Genomic DNA, 21,616 nt, shown 5'->3' on the forward strand with positions numbered 1-21,616 from the left:
GTCTAGATGACAGATGAGGGTAAGGAAATGAAGAGTGTGCAGCAGCAGCCTAGACAGGAAACCCCTCCCTCCCTTGCTAAAGGGCACAGAGGGTGTTTCCGCAAGGCGACTCAGGTTGCGGGGCACCGGCTCCCGAGGGAGGGTTCGGGGCTTGGGGCCAATGTGGAATTCCGTCCGAACAGGGGTGCGCTCAGATGGAAGACCACCGCACACCTGGGCCACCTCGAGGCCCAGTATGACATCAGGGACGAGCACAACCGTCCGAAGGTCTTGAATGATATTGGCCACGAGTCGGATGTCCACCGGCGTGCAATGTGTCAACTCCTGTGGAATCATCCAGCCCACTCCTCCACCACCCAGCACCTCCAAAACAATTCTTAAAATTTGTTCATGGGATGTGGGCATCGCTGGCTAGGCAATCCCTAATTGCCCTCGTTTAGAGGCCATTTAAGAGTCAACCACATTAGTGTGGGTCTGGAGTCACATGTTGGGTAGACCAGGTAAGGACAGCTGATTTCCTTCCCTCAAGGACATTAGTGAACCAGATGGGTTTTATGACAATCAACAGTTGTTTTATGGTCATCATTAGACTTTTTAATTCCAGATGTTTTGATTGAATTCAGATGCTACCATCTGCCGTGATGGGATTTGAGCCCAGGTCCCCGGAGTATTCTCATTCTCATATTGTCTCTGGAATACCTGTCCAGTGACAATCTCACTACACCATCGCCATTGAATGGCTGAACTTTAAATATGGCGTCCAGCGTGAGGGAGCGGTGAGGTGATGGTGTGGCAGGCGAATGAGAACCTGCTCGCCATCAGAATGGTGTGTTTCCCGGGAACACATAATTAATGAGGCGGGATTGTGATGATACGGCGTGAAAAGCCATCATTGCAGCTGGTGGGTAAAACATCATTTTTCCCGCCCACTACCGCAGTCAGTGCAAATCTGGGGCGATTCCACCCAATGTAATTGACATGACATTAACAAACCTTAACAATGAAATTGACCAGAGATTAACAGTGAGGACACAGTTGGATTTGGAAATGCACATTAGAATTTTAATGTGGAGCAGGAGCCAGTGTAGCTCACTGAACATGGGGGTGAGGGGTGAATGGAATAAGGTGTGAGTTAGGACACAGGAGCGGAGCTTTGAATGAGCTGAAGGTTTTGTAGGGTGGAAGGTAGCATTCAGCCGGAAGAACTTTCAAATAGCCGAGTCTAGAGAGAACAAAGCCATCAATGAGGGTCCCAACAGCAGCTGAGATGAGGCAGCGACAGAGATGGACAATGGTATAACAGTGAAAATTAATCAAAAAGGGTTAATTATAATCTTAGTGGTTTCAACCCAGTGCGAAAATTATAATGAATAAAATACACATTCTATATGCAAAATTTTGAAGGTTTATTCAGAGATAACGATATCTCAATTCATTTCTCAATGACCATGACCTATCCAGCTTCCCCAGTCTCCCACTCTGATAGAGTGATGGCTGAATAGTGTTGGCCAACAGCCTGCAAGAGAAATGGCCGTGTGTGTGTGGAGATTAAAAGTACTGAGACACCAGCCTCACTCAGATGTCCTGATGCAAAGAGTGAGGTCCCCTGCTCGCTCCTGGGCTGACCAAATCCCATCAAAGCCCAACTCCCCAGTCCCTGGAATTTCACAGATCAATGCCCAATTCACTAAACCAGTGTTTCTGTAAATTCTTCTCACTGTAGAATTAATAGCACAGCCACCGCCTCAGAAAAAAGATTCTGAATAACTCTCATTCTTTAAAACTATGGCTGAGAAAGTGAATTTAAAGCGACAGTATTGGGTGTTGGTATTACTAACAATCTGTGTAAATCCTATTAGCTTTTCAGCCTATTTTAAGCTAAAGAATTCAGCAACATTTCTCAAGGAAATGCACAGCACTTTTGAAATTCCAGCAGGTAAATTGACCTCCGATCACCTCCTGTTTCAGTTCAGTCTTGGCTGATGGGAGATTTGACACAAGGTCCTGCCAGCTTTCCCAACGAGCTCTGACCGGTGGGAGAGAACGTCTGCAAGTAGTTGATTGGCCAGAGGACCACCAATCCTGGCTCTCAGAAACTGAAGAACTTTCTGCCTGACAAGAGGTGAACCAGATCCCAGGGAGAATTGAGCAGCAGGAGGTGTGTCCATTCATGGCTGGACAAGTCAGGCTGTGAGCAGGTTCGGAAGTTCTGGAATAGTGCAGAGATTGGCACAAATGGAGGAGCTGGCGAGAGAGAGCATTAACCTCCTAGCAAAGCCAAAAGCTCTGGACACAGGGAGAGCAAGCCTGTCCTCCTCCGGAGCGGTATTCATCATGTTAAAGTCAGCCCTTGGTGCTGGACTCCTCAACTTCCCTTGGGCTTTTAGCAGAGTAGGAGGAATACACTCAGCCATCGCAGTGGAGATGGTAAGTTCGAGCTCCACGTGCTTGTTTACAATTAATGTCAAAACTGATTGTTTATTCTGTCTCTTTTAATGTAAATTCTTTCTGTCCAGTGATGTAGGGATTGTGTTGTAAGGGAACAAAACACTCCCAATTGTATTGCTCCAGTGCCCCATCAAACATTCCCAGGGCAGGTACAGCACGGGGTTAGATACAGAGTAAAGCTCCCTCTACACTGTCCCCATCAAACACTCCCAGGGCAGGTACAGCACAGGGTTAGGATAACTGGATTCCAAAAACTGTGCTCTAGGTGTGAGCCAACTATCAGGGTATACAGCAGCATCATTAGCTCTTTACCCAGATCCTGTATCATGTATATTGTTCCAGTGAAGGAATGAGAGCAGCTTCTGGGAAAATGCTGGCACAAATTTATTCAATTGTATTAATAGTTAAATGATTAAATCCCAGACAGTGGGATTCTGGGTAAGTTAGGGCACAGCGAAGGGTAGAAAGTTAGACTGTACCCAGCAGCTGGTAAACACCAGAAACCACCCCCCCACCCCGCCCCGCCCCACCACGCTAGATATACAGGCCGAGGTGCACCTACTAGTAATGGATGCGTAGAGCTGGTAACGCAGAGAGTGGGTCACCAGCTGTGCCACCTGCTGCAAGAACACCTGCAGTTCACGTGTAACCTGGGACTGGCACTGCCAGCTGTGCCCTCGATTGTGTTTCCTCTGTGTCCATGCAGCAATGTTACAGGAGTTTCATTTCTCCAGCCTTTCAACAAGGAGTTGGAATGTTGCTCCACTCTACCTCTTGGGCACAGACTTGCATTCCTGTCTCCTCATTCAGCCTAGCACCTGACACCTTTGTTGCCCTAACAACTTTATAAATGCTGTTGATATTTTATCCTCATATATACCTGGAATTGGCTGAATCTATTTAAATTTACCCACCAGCCCTTTAAGGACGGTAACTCACATTCAGCATGGACTGGCACTGTCAGTGACAGAAGCTGCCTGTTGTGTTTTCAAATCTCCCTCCCCCTCCTTCCAGGCCCATTGCGAACTCGTCAATGAGTAGGGCACCCTCCAGTCAAGAACAATGTACCCATCTTGCTATCACCTCATACCCCTCTGTCTCCACTATGCCAGCTACCAAACAAGAGCTCAGAGTGTCGCTTCACTCTATCATTTCGATACTGCCCCAGTTTCCTCCCTCCACATTTATTCTCAGCCACAGGAATTTCCTCACTGTGTTTTTGTTACCCTGGCAACCAACATTCAAATAATTTATATCTAACTTATGATACACAGCCTTTGTAATGCCTTACCAATGCTGGCTCACTTAACCTTTTAAGTGGCCACATCCCTTTAAATTTGTCCATCACTTTCCTGGCAAACTGCCAACACCCATTCTGAATCATGAGCTCTGCTACACTGTGAACCTAAACCTGACTCTGCAAATAGAGGCAATATCCTGACTGACTGGCTGATTATAATAACTCACTGCCCCAAAATTTACCCGACCCAAAGTTCAGTCATGCAGCAAGGCCCAGTCAAGGGGCATTTTTTTCCCCCTTACTAAATGGGCATCATCAGCACCATTGTCTACCTCAAGATTCAATCACACAGTTTAGGACCAGAGTCATGCAGAGGTCAGTACAAAGAAAGAAAGACCCTGCCTTTACATAGTGCCTTTCACAACTTCAAGATGTCACAAAGTGTTTTTCAGCCAATGAATTACTGCTACAAGTACTGTCATAACTTAGGAGACACAGCGCCCAGTATGTGCACAGTAAGATCCCAAAAATGGCAATCTGATAAATGGCCTTCCATTTAGTGATGTTGCTTGAAGGAAAAACATTGACCAGGACAGTTTGGATAGCTCCCATGCTCTTCTTCAAATATCGTCAAAGAACTTTTTCTCTCCACCTGGGAGGCCAAATGGAGCCTCAGTTTCATGTCTCATCAGATAGTGGACTTCCGACACTAGGAGTGTCAGCCTAGATTTTGTGCTCAAGTATCTGGATTGGAATTCTAACCCAGGCTTTCTGACACTGAGCCATGATGAGGAAAGACATTGGTAATCCAATTGGGATTCTAGTGTAATCAGTTCCCATCATGTTCAGCCAAATCTCCCTGATAACTGTCCAGTGGCTCTGGTTGGAAGATGGCCCCAAGTTGAAGCTCAAGCTAGTCTGAAACATTAACTTTGTATTTTGCTTATGTCCAGTCTTCTCTATGATGGCTTCTTTGGCTTTTTTGTTTATTCATTCATGGGATGTGGGAGTCGCTGGCTGGGCCAGCATTTATGGCCCATAACAAAAACAGAATTACCTGGAAAAATTCAGCAGGTCTGGCAGCATCAGTGGAGAAGAAATCAGTTAATGTTTCGAGCCTTCACGGCCCTTCGGCAGAACTGAAGCATAGTCAGGAGAAAGGAGAAATATAAGCTGGTTTAAGGTGGGGGGGGCGGGGGGGAGGAGAGAAGTTGATGGTGTGGTGATTGTGGAGATAAGCAAGCCGTGATAGGAGCAGATAATCAAAAGATGTCACAGACAAAAGGATCAAAGAAGTGTTGAAGGTGGTGATATTTGTCTAAGAAAAGTGCTAATTAAGAATGGAAGACAGGACACTCAAAGTACAGTTCTAGTGGGGGTGGGGTGGAAAAGACTAACAAGGTTTTAGTTTTAGATTTAAAAATAATGGAAATAGGTGGGGAAAGAAAAATCTATATAAATTATTGAAAAAAAAGGGGGGGGGGGGGTTAGAAACGGGGTGGGGATGGGGGAAGGGGGAGTTTAAGATCTAAAGTTGTTGAATTCAATATTCAGTCCGGAAGGCTGTAAAGTGCCTAGTCGGAAGATGAGGTGCTGTTCCTCCAGTTTGCGTTGGACTTCACTGGAACAAAGCAGCAAGCCAAGGACAGACATGTGGGCAAGAGAACAGGGTGGAGTGTTAAAATGACAAGCGACAGGGAGGTTTGGGTCTTTCTTGCGGACAGACCACAGGTGTTCTGCAAAACAGTCGCCCAGTTTGCGTTTGGTCTCTCCAATGTAGAGGAGACCGCATTGGGAGCAACGAATGCAGTAAACTAAGTTAAGGGAAATGCAAGTGAAATGCTGCTTCACTTGAAAGGAGTGTTTGGGCCCTTGGACGGTGAGGAGAGAGGAAGTGAAGGGGCAGGTGTTGCATCTTCTGCGTGGGTATGGGGAGGTGCCATAGGTGGGGGTTGAGGAGTAGGGGGTGATGGAGGAGTGGACCAGGGTGTCCCGGAGGGAATGATCCCTACGGAATGCCGTCAGGGGGGGTGAAGGGAAGATGTGTTTGGTGGTGGCATCATGCTGGAGTTGGCGGAAATGGCGGAGGATGATCCTTTGAATGCGGAGGCTGGTGGGGTGATAAATGAGGACAAGGGGGACCCTATCATGTTTCTGGGAAGGAGGAGAAGGCGTGAGGGAGGATGCGCGGGATATGGGCCGGACACGGTTGAGGGCCCTGTCAACGACCGTGGATGGAAAACCTCGGTTAAGGAAGAAGGAGGACATGTCAGAGGAGCTGTTTTTGAAGGTAGCGTCATCAGAACAGATGCGACGGAGGCGAAGGAACTGAGAGAATGGGATGGAGTCTTTACAAGAAGCGGGGTGTGAGGAGCTGTAGTCGAGGTAGCTGTGGGAGTCGGTAGGCTTGTAATGGATATTGGTGGACAGTCTATCATCAGAAATTGAGACAGAGAGGTCAAGGAAGGGAAGCGAAGTGTCAGAGATGGACCATGTGAAAATGATGGAGGGGTGGAGATTGGAAGCAAAATTAATAAATTTTTCCAGGTCCCGACGAGAGCATGAAGCAGCACCGAAGTAATCATCGATGTACCGGAGAAAGAGATGTGGGAGGGGGCCGGAGTAGGACTGGAACAAGGAATGTTCCACATACCCCATAAAGAGACAGGCATAGCTGGGGCCCATGCGGGTACCCATAGCCACACCTTTTATTTGGAGGAAGTGAGAGGAGTTAAAGGAGAAATTGTTCATGGTCCATCCCTAATTGCCCTTGAGAGTAATTGCCCGTGAGCTGCCTTCTTGAACCGCTGCAGTCCACATGGTGTAGGTACACCCACAGTGCTGTTAGGGAATCCCAGGATTTTGACCCAGTGACAATGAAGGAACAATGATATATTTCAAGTCAGGATGGTGAGTGGCTTGGAGGGGAACTTCCAGGTGGTGGTGTTCCCATGTCCTTGTCCTCCTAGATGGTAGCGGTCGTGGGTTTGGAAGGTGCTGTCCAAGGAGCCTTGGTGAGTTTCTGCAGTACATTTTGTAGATGGTACACACTGCTGCTACTGTGCATCAATGGTGGAGGGAGTGAATGTTTGTGGGTGGGGTGCCAATCAAGCTCGCTACTTTCTCCTGGATGGTGTCAAACTTCTTGAGTGTTGTTGGAACTACACTCATCCAGGAAGTGGAAAGTATTTATTACATTCCTGACTTGTGCCTTGTAATGGTGGACAGACTTTGGGGAGTCAGGAGGTGAGTTACTCGACTCGGGGTGAGAAAACTTTCAACGTGCATTTAAGACATTAATATTTGACTAATACTCTGATGAGGAACATTGGGTTTTGTTAAGGGGATACGATGTTGTCCTGACTGGATAAATTGCAGATCCACTGAATTTCCAAGAAAATTGCCTTATCATACTTCGTGTCAAGTTACATTTGTCTTTATCATAGAAATTTTATATAACAGTATCGGTATCACACTAGAGAATAGAGATTAATACTTCTCAAATGGCTAACTCCAGCTATTTTAAATGGAATTGGAACTCTCTTTATCGAATTCAATAGGCTGTCATCACCAAACTTAAAGCAACCAGTATTTTTATATTTCCTCGCCTTACACTGATCCTCACAACTTTGGTTGAAATCTTATCTTACAATACACAATCTGTTCCACATATTGTCAAAGTGCAAGTACTGTTCAGCATAGCACATTTAAAGGAGCCTGTGACAAATGCATTCATCGCAGGACTAAAACTCCTCATGACCAATATAATTTGTCTACATTCATCATTATCTTCACCCTCTTCCTCAGAATTCACTTCACCAAGTGTTATTTCACAGACCTTGCTTCTTCACGTTGGACAGTTCATCACATAGTGATACTTTGAGTCACATCTGAAGTACCTATTAACTGTTCTTTGAGAAATCCTGGAATTCATTTGCCTATTATTTCTGTTCCACTTTTGTCTTCTGCAGTAATAGCCAGGTCTGCTAAAGGTGTTTTCATCTTCATTGTGCTTGTCCTTATTGCTACTATTGTAATGACTCCTGTGCCTGGTATCTGCAACATTTTAAACTCTGCCAATCATTGAGTCTTCTGTTCTTTGTGTTACCGTGGAATATCCCATTTGTCCCTCAAAGACTGAAGGAAATGATTATTTCCCCAGGATTTTGTTCAAAGCAGCAGACATCTGATCCAACAGGGCCTTTCTCTCCAAGAACTGAATATCAGTTGGAACCAGGACCCTGTCCATGAGACACATTAGCACAACCAACAATGTAAAAGTTGCTGCTGATCCAGGGATCCCCACATTGAATCTCATCAAGCTTTTATACTGTCTAGTAGATTACATGATGTATTCCACCATGGAATCTATCAAAGTCTGACCATGCCTCATGGGCATTTAACAGATCATTTTCCTGGTAAATTTCATTCAAGAACTTTAATAGAAGGTCAATACTTCCATCATTGTCCAACTGAATGGCATCCAGCTCACAAAAATACTTTACTTCCTGATTTTACGTCTTGTAGGGTGGTATAACCCGTGTCACTTCATTTATCTGCTGATCATATGGTTCAGACTGTGAGAGCATCGGTGGCTAATCATACCCTGACCGTTTATATCTGCTTCCTGCCATTTGTCAGAATTCTGTCCTTTTTTGTCTGTCTTTTTTCATTAGTTTCCAAGCTTTGGCTTTAGATAACCACTCGCTGCTACCATGTTCTGTTGCAGAAATGCAGCTGAGGGATAGAACTGAAGCCACACTTTATACACTTTCCTGTTTATTTCTGATGCAAATGACCAGTTTCAGTCTGTGTCTATTGAAAGGAATCAAGTGCATCACTAGTCAATGCCTCCCACCTGCATACAGTCAAACACAATTAAAATACTATTAACTCTCCTCACCCAGACCCTCCACACCGACAGTCTCCCCACCCACACCATCCTCACTCACACCATCCACACCCACTCCCTCCTCACCCACACTTTCCCCACCCACACTTACCCCACCCACACCCTCCTCACCCACACCCTCCTCACCCACACCCTCCTCACCTACACCCTCCTTACCCACACCTCTCCTCATGCAGACTCTCCTCATACATATCTTCCTCACGCACACCCCCCTCACCAACACCCTCCTCAGCCTCTCTTATTGGCCACAAAGCCTATGTGTTTGTGTGTGTGGGGATGTTTGTGTGTGTGTGTGTCATATTCATTCATGGGACGTGGGTTTCGCTGGCTGGGCCAGCATTTATCGCCCATCCCTGGTTGCCCTTGAGAAGGTGGTGGTGAGGTGCCTTCTTGAATCGCTGCAGTCAATATGGTGTAGGTACACCCATAGTGCTGTTAGGAAGGGAGTTCCAGGATTTTGACCCAGTGAAGGAACGGCGATATATTTCCAAGTCAGAATGGTGAGTGACTTGGAGGAGAAATTCCAGGTGGTGGTGTTCCCATCTATCTGCTGCCCTGTTCTTCTAGATGGTAGTGGTCGTGGGTTTGGAAGGTGCTGTTGAAGGAGCCTTGGTGAATTCCTGCAGTGCATCTTGTAGATGGTACACACTGCTGCTACTGTGCATCGATGGTGGAGGGAGTGAATGTTTGTGGATGTGGCGCCAATCAAGCGGGCTGCTTTGTCCTGGACGATGTCAAGCTTCTTGAGGGTTGTGGGAGCTGGACTCATCCAGGCAAGGGGGAGTATTCCATCACACTCCTGACTTGTGCCTTGTAGATGGTGGACAGGCTTTGGGGAGTCAGGAGGTGAGTTACTCATCACACAATTCCTAGCCTCTGACCTGCTCTTGTAGCCACAGTATTTTAACGGCTAGTTCAGTTCAGATTCTGGTCAATGGTAACCCCAGGATGTTGATAGTGTGGGATTCAGTGATGGTAATGCCATTGAACATCAAGGGACAATGGTTGGATTCTCTCTTGTTGGAGATGGTCATTACCTGAAACTAGTGTGGCGCGAATGTCACTTGCCACTTGTCAGCCCAAGCCATTGATGAAGCAGCTTAAGATGGTCAGGCCGAGGACACTACCCTGAGGAACTCCTGCAGTGATATCCTAGAGCTGAGATGACTGACCTCCAACAACCACAACCATCTTCCTTTGTGCTAGGTATGACTCCAACCAGCGGAAAGTTTTCCCCCTGATTCCAGTTTTGCTAGGGCTCCTTGATGCTACACTCGCTCTAATGCTGCCTTAATGTCAAGGGCAGTCACTCTCACCTCACCTTGGGAGTTCAGCTCTTTTGTCCATAGTTGAACCAAGGCTGTAATGAGGTCAGGAGCTGATTGACCCTGTTTGGAACACAAACTGGGCATCAGTGATCAGCTTATTGCTAAGCCAGTGCTGTTTGATGTTGATGACCCCTTCCATTACCTTACTGATGATTGAGTGTAGACTGATGGAGCGGTAATTAGCCAGGTTGCATTTGTCCTGCTTTTTGTGTACAGGACCCTGGGCAATTTCCCACATAGCCGGGTAGATGCCAGTATTGTAACTGTACTGGAACAGCTTGGCTAGTGGTGCGGCAAGTTTTGGAGAACAAGTCTTCAGTACTATTGCCAGAATATTGTCAGGGCCCACAGCCTTTGCAGTATCCAGTGCCTTCAGCCATTTCTTGATATCATGCAGAGTGAATCGAATTGGCTGGAGACTGGCATCTGTGATGCAAGTAGTCCTGCATTGTAGCTTCACCAGGTTGACACCTCATTTTTTGGTATGTCTGGTGCTGCTCCTGGCATGCAGTCCTGCACTTTTCATTGAACCAGGGTTGATCTCCTGGCTTGGTGGTAATGCTAGAGTGGGGGATATGCTGGACCATGAGGTTACAGATTGTGTTCGAGTACAATTCTGCTGCTGCTGATGGCTCACAGCGCCTCATCGATGCCCAGTCTTGAGTTGCTGGGTCTGTTCGAAATCTATCCCATTTAGCACGGTGGTAATTCCACACAACATGATGGAGTCATGGACAGATGCATCTGGGGCAGGCAGGTTGGTGAGGATGAGGTCAAGTATGTTTTTCCCTCTTGTTTGTTCCCTCACCACCTGCCGCAGACCCAGTCTAGCAGTGTGTCATTTAGGACTCGGCCAGCTCGGTCAGTAGTGGTGTATGATCCTCAGGATGACTATGTCAGGCTGTTGCTTGACCAGTCTGTGAGACAGCTCTCCCAATTTTAGCACTAGTGTAGGTGAGAATTTGTGTGTAGTGTATGTATGGTTGTGTGTGTTTGTCTGTGTGTGTGGGGTGTGTGTGTGTGTGTGTGGGTATGTGCGTGGGTGTGCGTGTGGGGGGCGTGCGTGTGTGAGGATCTGTGTGGGTTCATGTGTATGCTGTGTGTGCATGTGTGGGTGTGGGTGTGTGCGTGGGTGTCTATCTGAGAGTGGGTGGGTGGCTGTGTGCAGGGTGTGTGGCTGTGTATGGGTGTGGGTGTGTGTGACAGGATGTGTGTGGATGCGTGTGTGGCTGGCTGGGAGGGGTGTGTGTGTGCAATTGGTGGGGGGGGGGTGGTTGTGTGTGTGTGTGAGAGTTTGTGTGTGGGTGTTTCTGTAGGTGGGAGTGGGTGTGTGTGTGTTTGTGTTTGTGTCTGTGTGTGTGTGTGTGTGTGTGTGCGTAGTTGTGGGTATTTGTGTGTATAGTTGTCGGTATGTGTCTGTGTGTGTGTGTGGGTGGGTGTGTGTGTGTAGTTGTGAGTATTTGTGTGTGTGTGTGTGAGTACTTGTGGTATTTGTGTGTGTGTGTGCGTGTGTGTGTGTACTTGTGGTATTTGTGTGGGTGTGTGTGTGTAGTTGTGGGTATTTGTGTGTGTGTGTACTTTTGGGTATTTGTGTGTGTGTGGGTGGGTGGGTGTGGGTGGGTGGGTGTGCGTGTGTACTTGTGAGTATTTGTGTGTGTGTGTGTGTGTGTGGATAGGTGGGTGGGTGTGTGTGTGTAGTTGTGGGTATTTGTGTGTTTGAGGGGGTGTATTTGAGAGGATGTATTTATTTGTGGGTGTGTGTGTGTAGATGTGTGTGTGTTTATCTATTTGCCTGTGTGTCTATGGTTCTCTGTGTATCTGTGTGAGCCTTTCTGTATGGTGAAGAGTTGTCGCAGACCATTAAGACCATTTCTATATTTCTTAGTTCAAATGAAAAGTCATATGGACTTGAAACGTTAACTGTATCCCTCTCCACAGATGGTGTCAGACCTGCTGAGGTTTTCCAGCTATTTTTGATTATGTCGCAGACCATTTCCTGGTCCCAGTGATAAACTTTAGGCCTCAGGATCTTCTCCAGCAGAGGCTCAAATGTCACCAGTGTGAATTCCCGGGGGCAAGAATCTCCTTCCTCAGTCCAGGGGAAATGTGAGGTGCCCAAAGAGAGGAGTGGAGAAAGAGTGGAGACAGGGTGGTCGAAGTTTCAGTAGGGGAGCATTTCAGGAAAAGTGATCATAATTCAGTAAGTTTCAAGGTACTGGTGGATAAGGATAACAGGTATACCGTTTTGGATACTGTTGGGGGAGATGGCCTATCAGGGGAAAACAACAGCAGTAGCCAGAGCAGTGGCACCATGGCTGTCTCTGCTGTTCAGTAGGGGGAGTCAAAGCACAGAAGAGCAATTGTCATAGGGGACTCTATTGTCAGCGGCTCAGATAGGCGCTTCTGTGGTCGTGAAAGAGACACCAGGATGGTATGTTGCCTCCCTGGTGCCAGGGTCCAGGATGTCGCTGATCGGGTACGGGACATTCTGAAAGGGGAGGGAGAACAGCCAGAGGTCGTGGTACACATTGGTACAAACGACATAGGCAGGAAGAGTGACGAGGTCCTGCAGCGGGAGTTCAGGGAGTTAGGCTAGAAATAGGAAGATAGTGCAGCTGCACACGTGACTGAACAGATGGTGTAAGAGGGAGGGTTTCCAATATCTGGATGAGTGGGATCTCTTCCGGGCCAAGTGGGACCTGTACAAGAAGGACGGGTTGCATCTAAACTGGAGAGGCACCAATATCCTGGCTGCGAGGTTTGCTAGTGTCACTCGGGAGGGTTTAAACTAGTATGGCAGGAGGGTGGGAACCAGAGCAATAGGTCAGCAGGTGAAATAAATGACTGGGAACTAGTGAAGATGGCCAGTAGGACTAAGAGGAAGGGCAGGCAGGGAGAAATTACTGAACACAGTGGGACTGTGGGTCTGAAATGCATTTGTTTCAATGCGAGAAGTATAACAGGCAAGGCAGATGAGCTTAGAGCTTGGATTAGTACTTGGGACTATAAAAACAAAAAACTACTGCGGATGCTGGAAATCCAAAACAAAAACAGAATTACCTGGAAAAACTCATCAGGTCTGACAGCATCGGTGGAGAAGAAAAGAGTCGACGTTTTGGGTCCACACAACCCTTCAACAGAACTGAAGCATAGTTAGGAGAGAGGTGAAATATAAGCTGGTTTAAGGTAGAGGGCGGTGGGGAGAGAAGTTGAGGGTGGGGTGGTTGTAGGGACAAGCAAGCAGTGATAGGAGCAGATAATCAAAAGATGTCACAGACAAAAGGATCAAAGAGGTGTTGAAGGTGGTGATATTATCTAAGAAAAGTGCTAATTAAGAATGGATGGCAGGATACTCAAGGTACAGCTATAGTGGGGGTGGGGTGGAAAAGACTAACAAGGTATTAGTTGTAGATTTAAAAATAATGGAAATAGGTGGGAAAAGAAAAATCTATATAAATTATTGAAAAAAAACAAAAAGGAGGGGTAGGAAACAGGGTGGGGATGGGGGGAGGGGGAGTTTAAGATCTAAAGTTGTTGAATTCAATATTCAGTCCGGAAGGCTGTAAAGTGCCTAGTCGGAGGATGAGGTGCTGTTCCTCCAGTTTGCGTTGGGCTTCACTGGAACAATGCAGCAAGCCAAGGACAGACATGTGGGCAAGGGAGCAGGGTGGAGTGTTAAAATGACAAGCGACAGGGAGGTTTGGGTCTTTCGTGCAGACAGACCACAGGTGTTCTGCAAAGCGGTCGCCCAGTTTGCGTTTGGTCTCTCCAGTGTAGAGGAGACCGCATTGGGAGCAACGAATGCAGTAGACTAAGTTAGGGGAAATGCAAGTGAAATGCTGCTTCACTTGAAAGGAGTGTTTGGGCCCTTGGACGGTGAGGAGAGAGGAAGTGAAGGGGCAGGTGTTGCATCTTCTGCATGGGCATGGGGAGGTGCCATAGGTGGGGGTTGAGGAGTAGGGGGTGATGGAGGAGTGGACCAGGGTGTCCCGGAGAGAACGATCCCTACGGAATGCCGCCAGGCGGGGTGAAGGGAAGATGTGTTTGGTGGTGGCATCATGCTGGAGTTGGCGGAAATGGCGGAGGATGATCCTTTGAATGCGGAGGCTGGTGGGATGATAAGTGAGGACAAGGGGGACCCTATCATGTTTCTGGGAGGGAGGAGAAGGCATGAGGGTGATGCGCGGGAGATGGGCCGGACACGGTTGAGGGCCCTGTCAACGACCGTGGGTGGAAAACCTCGGTTAAGGAAGAAGGAGGACATGTCAGAGGAACTGTTTTTGAAGGTAGTGTCAACAGAACAGATGCGACGGAGGCAAAGGAACTGAGAGAATGGGATGGAGTCCTTACAGGAAGCGGGGTGTGAGGAGCTATAGTCGAGGTAGCTGTGGGAGTCGGTAGGCTTGTAATGGATATTGGTGGACAGTCTATCAACAGAAATTGAGACAGAGAGGTCAAGGAAGGGAAGAGAAGTGTCAGAGACGGACCATGTGAAAATGATGGAGGGGTGGAGATTGGAAGCAAAATTAATAAATTTTTCCAGGTCCCGACGAGAGCATGAAGCAGCACCGAAGTAATCATCGATGTACCGGAGAAAGAGTTGTGGGAGGGGGCCGGAGTAGGACTGGAACAAGGAATGTTCCACATACCCCATAAAGAGACAGGCATAGCTGGGGCCCATGTGGGTACCCATAGCCATACCTTTAATTTGGAGGAAGTGAGAGGAGTTAAAGGAGAAATTGTTCAGTGTGAGAACAAGTTCAGCCAAACGGAGGAGAGTAGTGGTGGATGGGGATTGTTCGGGCCTCTGTTCAAGGAAGAAGCTAAGGGCCCTCAGACCATCCTGGTGGGGGGTGGAGGTGTAGAGGGATTGGACATCCATGGTGAAGAGGAAGCGGTTGGGGCCAGGGAACTGGAAATTGTTGATGTGACGTAAGGTGTCAGAGGAATCACGGATGTAGGTGGGAAGGGACTGGACAAGGGGAGAGAGAAGGGAGTCAAGATAACGAGAAATGAGTTCCGTGGGGCAGGAACAGGCTGACACGATCGGTCTGCCAGGACAGTTCTGTTTGTGGATTTTGGGTAGGAGGTAGAAGCGGGCAGTCCGAGGTTGGGCGACTATCAGGTTGGAAGCTGTGGGAGGAAGATCTCCAGAGGAGATGAGGTCAGTGACGGTCCTGGAAACAATGGCTTGATGTTCTGTGGTGGGGTCATGGTCCAGGGAGAGGTAGGAGGAAGTGTCTGCGAGTTGACGCTCAGCCTCCGCGAGGCAGAGGTCAGTGCGCCAGACAACAACAGCACCATCCTTGTCAGCGGGTTTGATGACAATGTTGGGGTTGGACCTGGGAGAACGGAGTGCAGTAAGTTCAGAGAGAGACAGACTAGAATGGGTGAGAGGAGCAGATAAATTGAGACGGCTAATGTCACGCCGACAGTTCTCAATGAAAAGATCAAGAGAAGGTAAGAATCCAGAGGGAGGGGTCCAGGTGGAGGGAGAATATTGGAGGTGGGTAAAAGGATCCGTTGAACGGGGAGAGGACTCCTGCCCAAAGAAGTGAGCACGGAGACGAAGACGGCGGAAGAAGAGTTCAGCATCATGCCGAGCCCGAAATTCATTGAGATGAGGGCGTAAGGGTATGAAACTAAGTCCTTTGCTGAGCACTGAACGTTCAGCATCAGAGAGGGGAATGTCAGGGGGTATAGTGAACACGCGGCTGGGGCTGGGATTGGAAGATGGGGTGGGGACAGAAGGACAAGCAGGGGTGGAGGGTCCCAGATGGTTGTTGGTGTCGATGAGTTGTTGGAGATTGCGTTCCTTAGCACTTGAGAGAAAGAGAAAAAGTTTCTTGTTGAGGCGTCGGATGAGGCGAAGAATAAAATGAAACTGGGGGCACGCGCAGCTTTGAAAAAGTGTGCGGCGGTGCTGCTGGAGGGAGAGGTCGAGTGTGTTCATACAGCGGCGCATGGCACTGAGTGTGGATCTCAGAATGCGACGGACCCCACCCCATCTTCCAATCCCAGCCCCAGACCAAACGCAAACTGGGTGACCGCTTTGCAGAACACCTGCAGTCTGTCTGCAAGAAAGACCCAAACCTCCCTGTCGCTTGCCATTTTAACACTCCACCCTGCTCTCTTACCCACATGTCTGTCCTTGGCTTGCTGCATTGTTCCAGTGAAGCCCAACGCAAACTGGAGGAACAGCACCTCATCTTCCGACTAGGCACTTTACAGCCTTCTGGGCTGAATATTGAATTCACTAGAGTTGTACCTTGAGTGTCCTGCCATCCATTCTTAATTAGCACTTTTCTTAGATAATATCACCACCTTCAACACCTCTTTGATCCTTTTGTCTGTGACATCTTTTGATTATCTGCTCCTATCACTGCTTGCTTATCCCTGCAACCACCCACCCTCAACTTCTCTCCCCCCCGCCCCCCACCTTAAACCAGCTTATATTTCACCCCTCTCCTAACTATACTTCAGTTCTGTTGAAGGGTCGTGTGGACCCGAAACGTTGACTCTTTTCTTCCCCACCGATGCTGCCAGACCTGCTGAGTTTTTCCAGGTAATTCTGTTTTTGACTTGGGACTATGATGTTATTGCTATTACAGAGACTTGGTTGAAGGATGGACAGGATTGGCAGATAAACATTCCGGGATTTAGATGTTTCAGGCAGGATAGAGAGGGATGTAGAAGAGGTGGGGGAGTTGCACTACTGGTTAAGGAGAACATCACAGCTGTACGACAGGAGGACACCTCGGTGGGCTCATGCAGCGAGGCAATATGGGTAGAGCTCTGGAATAGGAAGGGTGCAGTCACAATGTTGGGGGTTTACTATAGCCCTCCCAATTGCCGGCGGGAGATTGAGGAACAGTTATGTAGGCAGATTTTGGAAAAATGTAAAAGCAATAGGATTGTTGTGGTGGGTGATTTTAATTTTCTCTATATTGACTGGGAATCACGTAGTGCTAGGGGTTTGGATGGTGCAGAATTTGTAAGGTGCATCCAGGAGGGCTTCCTGAGACAATATGTAGATAGTTCAACTAGGGAAGGGGCAATACTGGACCTGGTATTAGGGAATGAACCCGGCCAGGTGGTCGAAGTTTCAGTAGGGGAGCATTTCGGGAAAAGTTACAGTAAAAAATTCAGTAAGTTTCAAGGTACTGGTGGATAAGGATAACAGGAGTCCTCAGGTTAAGGTGCTTAATTGGGGGGTGGCTAATTATAACAATATTAGGCAGGAACTGAGGAATCTAGACTGGAGGCGGATGTTTGAGGGCAAATCAACAACTGACATGTGGGGGGCTTTCAAGCGTCAGTTGATAAGAATTCAGGACCGGCATGTTCCTGCTAGGATAAAGGATAAGCATGACAAGTTTCAGGAACTTTGAATAACGAAGGATATTGCGAGATTGGTCAATGAGAAAAGGGAAGCATTCGTAAGGGCTAGAAGGTTGGGAACAGATGAAGCCCGTGGAGAATATAAAGAAAGTAGGAAGAAACTTAAGCAAGGAGTCAGGAGGGCTAAAAGGGGTCATGAAAAGTCACTGGCAACCAGGATTAAGGAAAATCCCAAGGCCTTTTATACATATGTAAAAAGCAAGAGGGTAGCCAGGGAAAGGGTAGGCCCACTCAGGGACAGAGGTGGGAATCTGTGTGTGGAGCCGGAAGAAATGGGAGAGATACTAAATGAATACTTCTCTTCAGTATTCACCAAAGAGAAGGACTTAGCGGTCGATTTGTCTAGGGAAGAGTGTGTAGATAGCCTGGATCATGTTGAGATCAAAAAAGAGGAGGTCTTAGGTGTCTTGAAGAATATTAAGGTGGCTAATTTCCCTGGGCCAGATGGGATCTACCCCAGAGTACTGATGGAGGCAAGGGAGGAGATTGCTGGGGCCTTGACAGAAATCTTTGCATCCTCACTGACTACGGGTGAGGTCCCAGAGGACTGGAGAATGGCCAATGTTGTTCCATGGTTTAAGAAAGATAGCAGGGATAATCCAGGAAATTACAGGCTGGTGAGCCTTACGTCAGTGGTAGGGAAATTATTGGAGAAGATACTTCGTGACAGGATTTACTGCCATTTGGAAGCAAATGGGCGTATTAGTGAGAGGCAGCATGAATTTGTGAAGGGGAGGTCGTGTCTCACTAACTTGATCGAGTTTTTCGAGGAAGTGACAAAGATGATCGATGATGGAAGGGCAGTGGATGTTATATACGTGGATTTCAGTAAGGCCTTTGACAAGGTCCCTCATGGCAGACTGGTACAGAAGGTAAAATCGCATGGGATCAGAGGTGAGCTGGCAAGATGGATACAGAATTGGCTTGGTCATAGAAGACAGAGGGTAGCAATAGAAGGGTGCTTTTCTGAATGGAGAGCTGTGACTAGTGGAGTTCCGCAGGGATCAGTGCTGGGACCTTTGCTGTTTGTAGTATACATAAATGATTTGGAGGAAAATGTAACTGGGCTAATTAGTTTGCAGATGACACTAAGGTTGGATGAGTTGCAGATAGTGAAGAGGATTGTCAAAGGATACAACAGGATATAGATCGGTTGGAGACTTGGGCGGAGAAATGGCAGATGGAGTTTAATCCGGACAAATGCGAGGTAATGCATTTTGGAAGGTCTAATACAGGCAGGAATTATACAGTAAATGGCAGAACACTTAAGTGCATTAACGGGCAGAGGGATCTGGATGTATAGGTCCACAGGTCACTGAAAGTGGCAACGCAGGTGGATAAGGTAGTCAGGAAGGCATATGGCATGCTTGCCTTCATTGGCAGGGGTATTGAGTATAAAAGCTGGGAAGTCATGCTGCAGCTGTATAGAACCTTGGTTAGGCCACACTTGGAATATTGCATGCAATTCTGGTCGCCACATTACCAGAAGAATATGGAGGTGTTGGAGAGGGTGCAGAGGAGGTTTACCAGGATGCTGCCTGGTCTGGAAGTTATTAGCTATGAGGAGAGGTTGGAGAAACTCGGATTGTTCTCACTAGAGCGACGGAGATTGAGGGGTGACTTGATAGAAGTTTACAAAATTATGAGTGGCATGGACAGAGTAGATCGTCAGAAGTTTTTTCCCAGGGTGGAAGAGTCAGTTACTAGGGGACATAGATTTAAGGTGAGAGGAGAAAACTATAGAGGAGATGTGCGGGGCAAGTTTTTTACACAGAGGGTAGTGAGTGTCTGGAATTCGCTGCCAGAGGAGGTGATGGAAGCAGGTACGATAGTGGTGTTTAAGAGGCAGCTTGACAAATACATCAATAGGATGGGAATAGAGGAATACGGACCCCGGAAGTGCAAAACGTTTTAGTTGACGGGCAATATGATCGGCGCAGGCTTGGAGGGCCGAAGGGCCTGTTCCTGTGCTGTACTTTTCTTTGTTGTTTATTCCCTGGAGTGATAATTTTTAAAAAGGAAACCTCCCCGGAAATTAAAGAACCCCCTAAATCAGAGAGCTAGGTCAGGGAATGCTGCAGACAAACTCGTTTCCTTCCCCTTTAAGTGATGGTCATTTAGTTTATTGAAATAATAAGCTGCCTGGTCATTCCTTGGTGGCACTCTGGCCAATGAGGGATTGCAGGTTTCTAACATGGTGCAACACTGCCTCCTACTGTCAGCAGACTGCCAGCTACTCACCTCTTATTAGCTTTTGGTGCCTCGACAACCATATCTATTTTGACTTACTGTGAAGACTGTCACCAATCACCAAATTTCATCAAATGAAACTGGGAATTCTGCCCATTACACTGCCAGAATACTGTTTAAAGAGGCCTCACCACTTTTCACTGGCAGGTCCATTCCAATCACATCTGTAAACCATTTCCAACTATTTAATATTGGATTGTGTGTGCTGCTGCTGCACATGTTGCTCCTGCAAAGACACTTTCTCATTCAGTTTCTTACTCCCTGTCCATCACTTACTCTGTGCCAAATTCTCACTCCCATCAGCCCATCATTGCCCCCGCATTCCCTCACTACCCCTTCAATTCCTCACACTCCCTTCACTCAGAATCATACAATCTTACTGCACAAAAGGGGGCCATTTGGGTCACGCTTTGATGCTTTGAAAGTGGCAGAGAATTTAGTCCCACGCTCCATCTCTTTCCCCAAAATCCTTCAAAATGGCTCTCTTTGAATACATGCTCAATTTCTTTTTAAAAGTTCTTGTGGAATCTGATTCCACCACAATTTCAGCTGGTGCATCCAATTCTTAACCATTCTCTATGTGAAGAAATTTCTCCTCATTTACCAATCCTTTTGCCAATTATTTTTAACCTATGACCTCTGGTTGCCAACCCACTTGCCAAAGGAAGTGTTTTATAATTACTTGCTTTATCAGTGCCACTCAAAATTTTGAATCAAGTTCTTCCTATAACCTTATATAAGAACGATCCAGTTTCTCCAATCTCTCCACATAATTTAATTCCCACATCTTTGTTATAATCATAATAAAACTCTCTTTACCCGCTCCAGGGCATTGACAACCTTCCTAAGGTCTGCTGCCCTGAATTGTGCTCAATAATACAGCTGATGCCTAACCAGAACTTGTAAAGTTTTGGCATAAGTTTTTTTTACTTTTTTGGATTGTGTGTGCTGCTGCTGCACATGTTGCTCCTACAAAGACACTTTCTCATTCAGTTTCTTACGCCCTGTCCATCACTTACTCTGTGTTAATACCTCACCCCTTACAATTCCTCACACTCATTCAAACCATCACTCCCCCTTCAATGCTTCAATCCCACTGCATTCCCTCACTCCCGGCATTCCCTCACTCCCGGCATTCCCTCACTCCCTGCATTCCCTCACTCCCTACATTCCCTCACTCCCGGCATTCCCTCACACCTGGCATTCTCTCACTCCCTGCATTCCCTCATTCCCTGCATTCCTCACTCCCTGCTTTCCCTCACTCCATGCATTCCATCTCTTCCTGCATTCCCTCATTCCCTACGTTCCCTCACTCCCTGCAATCCTTCAATTGCTGCATTTCAACACTCAAAGCATTTCCTCACACCCTCACTCCAACACTCCCTACATTCCCTCATTCCCAGCATTCCCTCATTCCCAGCATTCCCTCACTCTCTGCATTCCCTCACTCCCTGCATTCCTTCACTCTCTGCTTTCCATTACTCCCTGTGTTCCTTTACTCGCTGATTTTCCTAACTCTCTGCAGTCCCTCATGCCTTGAATTCCTTCATCACTGCATTCTCTCACTCCTTGCATTTCCTTACTCCCTGCATTCCTTCACTCGCTACTTACCCTCAATCCTACCATCCTGCCCCCCTTCACTCCTTTACCCCCTGCACTCCCTCACTCTCTGCATTCTCTTACTCCCTGCATTCCCTCACTCCCTGCATTCCCTCAATCCCTTCATTACCTCAAACCCTGCATCCCCTCACTCCCTGCATTTCCTCACTCCCTGCATTCCCTCATTCCCTACCTTCCTTCCCTCCCTTCAGTGCCTGACTCACTGCACTCCCTCACTCCCTTCCTGCATTCCCTCATTCTCTGCATTCCTTCAATAACAGCATTTCCACACTCTCTGCATTTCCTCACTCCCTCACTCCCGCACTACCACACACCCAGCATCTCCTCACTTGCTGCATTTCCTCACCCTCTGCATTCCCTCACTCCTTGCATTTCCTCAGTCCCTGCATTCCTTCACTCGCTACTTACCCTCACTCC

The 21,616-nt window shown here is 47.4% G+C and overlaps 1 protein-coding gene across 1 annotated transcript in view; it reads left to right on the plus strand.

The window, feature by feature from the left end:
- The first annotated feature begins 2,149 nt into the window (after positions 1–2,149).
- LOC144681346 (putative sodium-coupled neutral amino acid transporter 8) overlaps positions 2,150–21,616 on the plus strand; it is an 80,981-nt gene continuing 61,514 nt past the window's right edge. The window contains exon 1 of the mRNA XM_078542940.1: positions 2,150–2,427. Within this exon, the coding sequence (XP_078399066.1) occupies positions 2,236–2,427 (192 nt within the window). The 5' untranslated portion in view covers positions 2,150–2,235. The remainder of the gene's footprint in view (positions 2,428–21,616) is intronic.

This window comes from Cetorhinus maximus, chromosome 6, assembly GCF_964194155.1.
Source record: "Cetorhinus maximus chromosome 6, sCetMax3.hap1.1, whole genome shotgun sequence".
NCBI classification, from domain to species: Eukaryota; Metazoa; Chordata; class Chondrichthyes; order Lamniformes; family Cetorhinidae; genus Cetorhinus; species Cetorhinus maximus.